Genomic DNA, 11,401 nt, shown 5'->3' with positions numbered 1-11,401 from the left:
AATAAAAAATAGAAAAGATTGAAGAATATATGTAAAATAATATGAAATAATAATGATTGTCCTACACATTTACATTTTGGACCAAACTTGGAGAAAAAAGTCAGAACTATGAGGAAAATAGTATGAATTCTGACTTTATTTCATGTGGCCCTAGTCTTCTTCCATAGAACATAACATATAAAGAAAGAAGACCTGTAACACTCATATCCTTATTGTTTTGTTAAAGAAAAAAGGTGGCTGATGTAGCACTGACTGCTGCAACGTCATCTGATTGATTTTAGCCAATCAACAATATATTCGCCTAATAAAACATATGCTAACTGAGGTGAAACATCATAAATAAGTGTACATTTGCTTTATCTCACCGTCAGTATAAGGAATAAATCAGTGATTTTATGTTAAGGCACACAGTAGTTGTTGATCCACTGGTGCCTTTATCACCAAGGTTGAATGTTATTTTGTGACTTTGGTGTTTGAAATCCTTTGTTTGGATTTAACCGCAGTGGCACAAAATGACCACACGAGGCAGTAGTAGACCTGTTTAGAACTGTTTTGTTTCTGTTTGTTTTTGCACACACTTGTTGTCTCACTCACTGAATGTTTTGTCACCTGTTCACTTCATATTGAAGTGCTCTTGCATTGTTTTGTTTCATTTCAATGTAAAGCACACATGGAATCGGTCGTCTTTATCAATTCACAACCTCAAATATGGTTGTTTTTTAATTACATGTGTTATGTTTTGTTATGACTCTAATACCTGAGGTTAAATGTAACATAATAAGCAAACAAGTACCTTTTAAGGTATGAGCCACTGATCATTTTGAGCATTATAATTGTTGCTATGTGAATAAGAGTTTTAACCGTTCAATAAATATATAAATAATTAAATAAATATGTAGTTATTTATCCCTCTGGTCTTTCTTGCCACTCTTACTTTGAAAAACTGAGGAACAAATGAATGGTATGTGATGTAAACTTTGAAGTTCCATTCATTTTACTTGCCTAATTGTATTCATAGTCAGTTCCAAGAACTTTAAACAATAAAACTAGTGAAAATATATATATGTTTTTTTTCTTGTTGAGTGTTTCCCTATATATTGAACGAACCATAATCTACTTTTATTTTGAAACGTGAAGTTTTTCTTCCTGTGACGTCACGGTCTTCCAAGATGGTCGTGCCCGGGAGCTTGCTGGTGTAACAGCAGTAGATAGCGGTTGGGAAAGCAGCTGTAGGACACAGTTGAGGAGCCGCAGGTCACGGTAAACATCCGCATAGAGAGACACGGAGGAGCCGGAGCCTCCTCAGCCCAGCAGACATGAGCAAGGACCGTTTAATACTGTGAGTATCCCCGGTGTTAGCAGCACACAACCAGAACTGCAATGAAGTTAGCAGTGTGTCAGGTGTTAGCACGTCACGTACGATCACTCGCCTGTGACAGATATTATCAAAGTAGTTTCTCCTGCACTAAAAAAAAAAAAAAAAGGAATTCATTTAACCTTTTATTTATTTTTTTTAACATTTGTAGTTTTGTAGTTTGTACATATGAATCATGTGAAACGTATTTTTCTTTTTTACATTTGTGAATCAAGAACTTCGTTTACATTCTAAGCAATTCTAAATTGTTTCGCTCACATGAATGAGTAAATTCTGGTTACAAAATTAATTAAGTCTATGTGTTAAGTATTTGGGTCTCCTGTTAAATTCGGCTGATAGGTTTTTTAATCAGAAAGTAACTCACAGCTGCTCAGGTGTTTATGTCATAACATGTGTCTTCAAAAAGGTAACTAGTAGTAATAATAGTAGTAGTTGCAATGATAATTTTAGTATTCATTATTATTTAAAACACATGACAATAGGTGACAATGGTGATGGTGTATTAGTACAGTTGAAAATAGACAATTATATTGATATATGTTCATGTGGTCACATTAGCCACTACAACAAAGAAATGAAATATGGAAATACAGCTTATTTAATTTAGTTTTTTTCTCTGTGGCCATGATTTTATTGTTTCTTAAGTTTTGTATGTCTTGAAATCCCCCATCTGACAGTGTGTGAACTGTATGAATTCTGATTAAAGGTTCCATTAAAAGTACCAGCAAGTCTGAGAAGTGGGTTAAAAGTTAAAGTAAAGTTAGCAGTTTCACATTAAAATGTGAAATCCAAAGCAGCCTAAGTTTCATTCAACCGTTTTCTCTGCTGCTGGGACTTGATAAGAAGACAGAGGAGCCTTATCTCTCATATTCACTCTGTCACCGACATCTTTGCAGCTTGATGCCTCAAGCGATTGCAGAGTGAAAGGGAGGGGATCCTCATGTTTTAGATAACAGAATGTTTCCACCACATTTTAACCTTCAGGTTAGAATTCGTAGTTTTCCATCTCAACCACATTTTCACATATTTACTTCCACAATAAAAGGTGTGCATTGTATATACATGTACATGTTTAAGTATTATAATATTGTAATATTTTATAGTTTACTCTATTTTTATAGACTTACTTGTTGTGTTTGTATTTATACTTCATATTTTGTCTAATATTCATTGTTTATTTTAGAAAATTATTTTAGAAAATGTGTCTGACTTTCAGCAGAACAGCAGCAATAGAAGAACAAAAATTAGATATAGACGGGTAAAAATAATAAACAAGATTAAATGAAATAATTGTAGTATATTTGGAATAGTTATACGCCAGTAGCTGCAGGATTAATCCACTACTTGTTTGAAGGTGATTCCTTTTTTCCCCCCCATCCAGGCCGAAGGACTTTCCTCAGCTCCAGAACGACACATTCCTACGAGCGGCGCATGGCGAAGAAACTGAACATGTCCCAGTCTGGTGTATGAGACAGGCGGGACGATATCTACCGGGTAAGACATGAAATTTGTCCCACCATTAACTGTCCTTTGTGTCCTGAATAGCTTTGATCAAGGATTTAGTTTCTATATAATTTAGTATAACAAAGTAATGTATAAGAGTTTCACACGTAAATAAAAATGTGGCTTTGTACAGGGCAGATAGTAACAATATTTAAAATAGTATGAATTGCAAGTGCAAATATGTGTTTTTTATTGGGTTTATTTTTACACTCTCTTTTATGCGGATTTCTTTGATGCGTAGGACGTTTATTTCTTGTCTTTGTGCATAGTAAATGCCAAAGATGTAAACAGATTGTAGAGGAAATGCAGAAGTGTCTTTCTCGCTCACTTTACAAATCAGCAGCACAAATTTAGAATCTGTTATTTTACAAAGAGGAGGCTGATGGATTTAAGATTTAAGAAATGGAGTGATATGATATGAGTCTACTGAAAATAAATGGATTTATATATAAACACATTTTCAAACTATGTTTTCTGTGTTTTGTAAAATGTTTTTTGCCTCATGTCACAATGTCGTTTATTGTTATTTGTTGTTATAATGTGCAGAGTTCCGTGAGTCCAGAGCAGGAAAAGACTTCTTTGAGACATGTCGGTCACCGGAGGCCTGCTGCGAGCTCACTCTGCAGGTACAAAAAAAACTGGATTTATACGGATAAAACATGTTTTTTTTAAAGCTACTGTAAAAGAGAATCTTCCATGCAAGTAAATATAATAAAATTGAATCTTACCCTTTTTCAGCCACTGAGACGTTTTCCCTTTGACGCTGCCATCATCTTCTCTGATATCCTGGTTGTCCCACAGGTAAGAATGGCATGTCCGTATTGTTTTTCTACAAAATCTTCAGACAAACACATTGAGTTGCTATTTTGTGATTTGTAAAAAGGGGGAGTTAAAATCCAAAATTCCACTAACAAGACTGAATTTGACTTGGACCATTGAGCTTGTTTTGCCCCCTAGTGGCCACGTTTTTGCACATTATACCTGTCGTGTTACACTCTTATTAAAGTTGATGAATGTAGGAGTGCTTGAAACCTGTATTCTCCTGAATGGCCATCAGGGGGCACCTCCTTTCGTTTGTATGTAAGTCTATGAGTAAACTGGGTCTCAGCATAGGCGCCGATTTATATTTTTGCCCGTGGGTGCCCAAATTATATAAATACCATCATATAAAGATCATAATTCTGACTATATAGGGGTGGCATGCTCACTGCTTCTGAACATCTGATTTTACAAAGAATTTCTTTGTTTTCTAGTTTATGCTTTATAGCCTATTTTCATGGACTCGGAACACTGAGAGGGTGCTGTTCTATTCTGGCGGGGCAGAGGGAGAGAAGGTCCAAGGTCCTGGGTCGGGAAGGAGCCGCCGCCCGTCTCTCTCTCTCCTCACTTCACGTCGTTTACGTCAGTAGAGGGAAAATTGAAAGTTTTATTTACATTTGAACTAAGTGACACGGTCTCTGTCTATCGATCGCGCTGCACCTGTACATGCACACACACACAAACAGCGCTGTCCTCAGTGCTGTGACACTGAATGGGACGTGACTATGCTCACGCACAGAGCTGTAATATTTTTCATTGGATAATGTGATTCAGATAGGTGCAGTTCATTTTAAAGATGCAGTTTTATTTATTTATTTAGTCTCAGTGGTCTCAATCACTAGTTTCAGATGTTCTTCATCGCATTTAGATTATCATATCATTGCAATAATAATAAAAATCTGCTTTAAAGTCTTAAAATGTCTTTTAACAAACTGGTATCAGTTTACCTCATTCACATTAATCCAGACAATGGAAATTCCCCCTTATCAATTTATTCTGAGTACTTTTTATGGCAATAAAATAATAATTTGCCATCCTATCTTAAGCGTACTGCTAGAAGTCACGGCACAAAAGATGAGTTGATTCATTCTTGCACTGGTGGTCTTCTCTGCCAGGCCCTGGGTATGGATGTCCAGATGGTGGCAGGAAAAGGTCCCACATTCCCGGAGCCTCTGAAGGAGCCAGAGGACCTGCAGAAACTGAGGGTCAAAGTAGACGTGGACAAGGAGCTGGGCTACGTTTTCAAAGCCATCACACTGACCAGACACAAGATCGAGGGCAAAGTGCCGCTCATAGGGTTCACTGGAGCTCCGGTGAGTTTGGCCCATTAAGATGAAAAATGGTTTATTAAATACTGAACACTGTAAGACATTTACGTGAAACAGGAGCTGTCGATCTGCCAGAACAATCATGAGCACAGGTTTCGCCAGCCTGCTGTATATATCCTTTATTTAACCAGGTAAAAACATGGTCACAACAACATGGTCACAGATTACAACAACAAAACAAAATCCGCTTAAACTCCACAGAGATCAGTCCAGACGATTTCAAATCAGTCTGTAAATGTGTAATGTATCAAATAACATTTCATTGATTAGACATAATCTCATGCAACTAATGCAGTCAAACTAAAAAAGAACTATGTCTCTGATGTGTCCCGCCACAGTGGACGCTGATGTCCTACATGATCGAAGGTGGTGGCTCTAACACTCACTCTAAGGCAAAGCGCTGGTTGTACCAACACCCGGAGTCCAGCCACATGCTCCTGAAGATGCTGACCGACGTGATCGTGGAGTATCTGCTGGGTCAGGTGGCAGCGGGAGCTCAGGTCAGAACCACTGCTCTCAATGTTAATGGTCCAGTGTGTAAGAATCAGTGACATGTGTTGGTGAGAATGATGCGACTGCAGATTATGACCTACTACAGTGGCCCTCACACACCAGAGAAGAGTTTTTCCGAATGTAAAATGAAGTTTATAAACCCACAAACTTTCCCACACCGAAGTCCATAGAGAAAATCAGCGATTTTAGCTCACAGGGACACAGGAGCTGCTGCTCTACTGCTGCCTCGTTTGGTGCATTCATGTCACATGGGAAAATCGTAATGCCAAAAGTGACAAAATAAGACATTTGCACTTCCTGATAGAGGCAACAGTGGATCAATGACTCCCGTGTGTCTGGATGTGAAATCGCAGACTTTCTCTATGGAATCTGGTGCTGCAGAGTGGACAGTTTACAAAGTGAAACACATTTCTGTAGCTGTTGTCTAGGGCTGTCTAATGGAGAGATTAAAGGGGACATATTATACCCTATTTCCCCCATTAAAATAGTTCCCTGGTGTCCTAATGAACACGTCAGTGACATGCTTTGGTCAAAATACCATAAGGATGAAGCATCATAGCAGTTCAATAACCCTGCTAAACCCACCCCTTTCAGAACGCTCAATTTTCGTGCATGGTCCCTTTATATGCAAATGAGACACAGGCAAACACACACCCACTTCTTCCAGGGTTTCGCTCCATTCCTCTCCCCCTCCCTCCACTAGTTCTCTGACAATATCAACATGGCAGCGTGCGCTGAAAACAGCCAGAGTGCCGTCACAGGAAGAGACGTCCTACATAAGGATTGAGCCGAACACTGCCGAACTGTAAATCAGTTAAAAACACTTGGGGACAGCACCGCTGATCGCCAGCGGCGCAAGGCGAGCTGAATAAACTGCCGCTCTATGTGACTGTATCAGACTGAGTCTGTGCTCCGGTCATGGAGGACGTACTGAACAAATATGTTTAATTAGGACGTGTCAGAATGGTCAGTTATGAGCTCTATGTGACCTTTTCTTAACAATGTGTGTGTTTGTACGTCGGTGAAATACGTTCGCTGACTAAATACGGCGACCGCTGGCCGCAGTCTGATGTGAAGTGGTGCGAACACACAAACACATGTTTGCTGACTTTATCCGGCACATTAGCTTCATATATAAAATCCTCTGTAAAACACTGTGCTCCACTGTGCAGCCACGAACAGCACACTTGCCCCACCGCGTTGACGTAATACCGCTCTTCCTCCCTCGCCTGCACTCTCGCAGGAACAAGGTGGAGCTAAGGTGGAGCTCTCCAAGTAAACTTACTGGTGGGGCGGTAACATTGAGTGTTTTATCACCTATACTTATACTAAGGGGGACCACGAAAACATGACTGAGTATTCTTTTTCCACACTTTGGTGACTGGTAGGGCCTCCAGACTCCCAAATATAAGTATTGAAATGGTTAAAAAGTTGATTTTGCGTAATATGTCCCCTTTAAATGGTGTGCATAATCTCAAGGTTTGTAACTGTGCTTGAAATCCTTGGAAGTGCTTAAATTATAATGTAGGCTTTTTTTGTAAGGATTAAAAAGTGCTTGAAAATGCTTGAAATAGTAACTGCATCTCCATCAACAAGAAACAGCTCTCTTATTTCTTACTAGATGAAGGAATAAAATAAGACAGAACAATATTGAGTATGTTTGTATATGTGTATAGTAAATATCTAATTTACCATAGCTATAAGTAGGTGAAATAGCATGAAAATGGACCTTGAAAATGCTTGAAAAGTACATTTTTATTCAGTTATTCTCAGAGAAGGGGGGCTATGACACTATATGACAGTCCCTCCATGAAACCATGCCATTTTTTTAGAACTACGAACCTTTATACTTTTATAAATTTTTGTTGTGGTGCGTTCAGGCTCTGCAAGTGTTCGAGTCCCACGCCGGCATCCTGGGGCCCGTGGAGTTTAAAGAGTTCTCACTGCCTTACCTCCGAGACATCGCCCGCCGTGTCAAAGACAAACTGAAGGAGGCGGGACAGGACGTCCCCATGGTAAGAGACAGTAAAAGTGTTTTTGTTTTGATTTAATCTGGTTGAACATACATGTAAGCCTCAGGCAACGGCGACAATTATTGATAATTGATTCCAAATTGTCAGTTTAAATCCTCTGTTCGATCTATATCAACACACGCTTGTTTCAACACCAAAGTTTCCCATGAATGGATAATAGTATAATATATAATATAGGTGAAAAACACTTTCAACCAGCAGGTGGTAGCATTTCACCAAATAAGGGGATGCAGCAATAGGTGAATTCACTGTCTGTGTGTGTGTGTGTGTGTGTGTGTGTGTGTGTGTGTGTGTGTGTGTGTGTGTGTGTGTGTGTGTGTGTGTGTGTGTGTGTGTGTGTGTGTGTGTGTGTGTGTGTGTGTGTGTGTGTCTGATTGTGTTTGCAAAGGATGCTCACTACGCTCTGGAGGATCTGTCTCAATCTAATATGAAGTGGTTGGCTGGACTGGACCGTTGACCCACGATCTGCAGTAGAAAACACACACACACACACACACACACACACACACACACTCATAGTTAAGTGAGGACACGTCAGAGACGTAATGCATTATCTAGCACCTTACCCTAACCTTAACCTTCACGACTAAGTATCTAACGCTAAAACCAGGTGTTAACCCTGAAAAACCCAGGAAAAAATCTCCCACAAGGTCAAAATGTCCTCATAAATATAGTTTTTTTTGGACTTAATAAAGATATACATACACACACACTCCACGACACATTTGTGTCTCTATATTCGTGAGGACTTTACTCCTCAAAAAACCCTCATTTTTAAATTACAAGGAGCAGACAACAAATGTCCTCACAAGGGTCTTTAATCCAAAATCTGTCCTCACATCCATTTACACAGCCTGAGTCTTTCACATTGAGTGGTTCTGAATTTAATTTTTGGGGGGATTAAAAGTCTTTTGACCTAATCCTTAAAATTCACAATATATTTGAATGAAAATGCTAACATTACACGCTGCTGACATGTTTGCTATATTTTTATGAAAGGATTCATGTGTCAAATCTATAGCATAGTGATGTAGAACTGCAGCTTGAGTGAAAAAATGATATTACACATCAAATAACAATTAGGAGTCTGTGCAGATAATGCGATTTATTCAGTACATGTAGAAGCGTACGGCGACAAGCAACAAAATTGACGCTAAAATAAATTAATAATGAAGTCGCACATTGATCCTGGGCCACTGAAACCACACACTGTGACTGTTTCCTGAGGAGCAGTTTAACCATTACTGACCTTTCCCTCATCCACGGTTTGTCAAGTCAACAAAGTCTGTCTGTGTTTTCTGCTCCACTCATCAAATACCTAACCACACGGTTAAAGGATGACTCTGTTTGTGTGTGTGTGTGTGTGTGTTCAGGGAGCGCACAGGAGGGAAGGTCAGCCTGCAGGGAAACATGGACCCGTGTGCTCTCTACGCTCCAAAGGTAACGCTTTCAACCCCACACAGGACATACCAGTGTGTTTCTTTTCCTCCGTGTAACAAAGAAATCATTAAAACTTAATCATTCTGCTTTGTGGACAAAACAAGACTTTTGAGAAAGTCATCATTTTTGAGTTTTTTTGGAAAACAACAATCAACATTTTTTCGACCAAACAAATATTTGCTGTATTAATCGGTAATGAAAATAATCCGACAATATATGATACTATCGATTAGCGTGATAAAAATGACTTACAGTAAGTTAATTGTGATGGATTTCTATTATCGTGATAATCGTGAATGGAAAAAAGTGCAATTTCACCAACATACTATGATGATTAGCGAATCGTAACATGGTGGGTGCTGCAGCGATAATCTTTCCACATCTACTGGGTGAGAGGAGGCAGCTGCAGCGAGCACAGAAACAAATCGGCTGTTGTGAAGCGTTAGTGAAAAACTGTTGAACCCTCTCACTGGGAAAAGTGTGGGTGTTTTAACACCCATACGCGACGCCCAAGTGTGTGTGTGTGTGTAGGGACGCAGTATTGTCATTTTAACACAAAATGAACTATATTGATACAAGCGATATTGTCCCGTGTTATACCTCGTTTAGAAATATATCGATATATATTAAAACATCGAGATATCGCCCAGCCCTATGTTATGTGATGCTGTTTTACATTTAATCTGGGTTGTAATTGCCTTGTTTTATTGTCGTTCTCATTGAGAAACTCATTGTAATCCAGGAAAGTGCAACAGACATAATAAACTTCATTATTATTATTACTTGATTTTTGGCTCCTCCTCTTCCTCAGGAGCGCATTTCAGACATCGTGAAGAAAATGTTGGAGGGTTTTGGAACGCGAGGCTACATCGCCAACCTGGGTCATGGCCTTTACCCGGACATGGACCCGGAGCACGTGGGCGCCTTTGTCGAAGCCGTTCACCAACACTCGAAACAGATCAAGCAAGAGTGAAGACAAGACAAGACAAGAGTTAGTGTGTTCACAAAAACAAACAAAAAGCTTTACTGATGATCAAGGCAGGAAAAGAAAATGTACAATAATGAAATATTTTATTAAAAACGATAAAGGTTTGTTGGCGTGTTGTGTTTGAATACAAAATTAGAAAATTTTACTGCGCCATGTTAGCTAATGAAATAACTAACCTTAACTTCCGACTCCTGCACTTTCACTGCTTGAACTTAACTTGCACTTTATCATTTCTTCCCTTCTGGTGTGACTCTCAAGACTGTTTTCTATTAACATGTCGGTGTAAAAAGTGTCTGATGATAACCTTTGCCAGATGGTGACGGCGGTGGATCAGTGGTAGAGCGTGGCGTTGTCCCTCAGCTGGAAGGTCAAGCGTTCAGCGGGAGTTGAAGCTCCTCGATCACGTTAATTGGCTCGAGTGAGTTCACTTAAGGGGGGAAATGACTTCCATTTTAAAGCTTTGCAGTATCTTCTTAAACGCCCATTTCTCCTTCTCGACAAATGTTTCTTTTGTTGAGCCACAAACACAAAAAAACGTTTTCACATTTATCGTTAACCTTTTATTCAATAAATCAATTATTTACAGCCACGTGAACTTTAAATGTTGCATTGAAACACATTATACAGCTTGGTATCATTCATGTAAGTGGTTCACGGTGTTGTTTGGTCGCTAGTTACTGACTGAGGTGTCCACCATCGTCGGTAATTGGCTGGGAAGTTGTTTGGAGAGGCTTTTAAATTAAAAAAAGTCCCCACACAGTTCTGCTTTAACCCTGAAGACGTGTTACGGAAACAGCGCAGCACGTAGATGCTCTGTGTGAAAGGGTGAACGCCAAAAATTGTCGTGTAAAGTGGCTTTGAGTGGTCAGCAAGAAAAGAAAAGTACAACAGGCTGATGAGGGAAAAACAACATTTTATCTGTAAAACATCTCGAGGAGTGGATTATATTCTTGTCATTCTTGCGCCACGTAGATTATAAATACATATAAAGGAGTATGGGATTGTTGTATTTGACTAATATTCCCCTTTAATTCAAAAATGCTCTTAACAGCTTTGGTAACCCATAACTAGAATTGAAACACATTATACAGCTTGGTATCATTCATGTAAGTGGTTCACGTGGGGTAAACAAATTTTGCTTTGCTAGAATTTTTTAAAACTTGCCTGTATATCTGCATCTCCATTATTGGTGTAGTAGCTCTACAGCGCCACATACAGGCCCGGCATATGTACTGCAGCGTTTTAGAGTCGTTATGTGTGACATTACATTGAATGCAGTAAATACACCAATATTTGTTTTCAACAAAACGTATAGTTGTGAAGATTTGCACCTGGATCAATTTAAAATGACTAGTTTACCACACACTTGAAAAATAAACGTTTTTGGGGTTTAGTTACATTT

The 11,401-nt window shown here is 39.1% G+C and overlaps 1 protein-coding gene across 1 annotated transcript; it reads left to right on the top strand.

Annotated features, from left to right (window-relative positions):
* The first annotated feature begins 1,158 nt into the window (after positions 1 to 1,158).
* On the top strand, positions 1,159 to 10,057 carry urod (uroporphyrinogen decarboxylase). Its single transcript, XM_044021875.1, is given in 11 exon segments — positions 1,159 to 1,339; positions 2,757 to 2,869; positions 3,425 to 3,504; positions 3,617 to 3,679; positions 4,813 to 5,010; positions 5,364 to 5,525; positions 7,419 to 7,553; positions 7,945 to 8,009; positions 8,011 to 8,040; positions 8,942 to 9,011; positions 9,823 to 10,057. Coding segments are annotated over 11 exon segments (1,101 nt in total). The 5' UTR covers positions 1,159 to 1,316; the 3' UTR covers positions 9,985 to 10,057.
* Positions 10,058 to 11,401: the final 1,344 nt, after the last annotated feature.

This window comes from Solea senegalensis, linkage group LG1 (assembly GCF_019176455.1).
Source record: "Solea senegalensis isolate Sse05_10M linkage group LG1, IFAPA_SoseM_1, whole genome shotgun sequence".
Classification (NCBI taxonomy): domain Eukaryota; kingdom Metazoa; phylum Chordata; class Actinopteri; order Pleuronectiformes; family Soleidae; genus Solea; species Solea senegalensis.
Note: the sequence above shows the minus strand (reverse complement) of the source record. Positions and strands in the feature narration are given on the sequence as shown.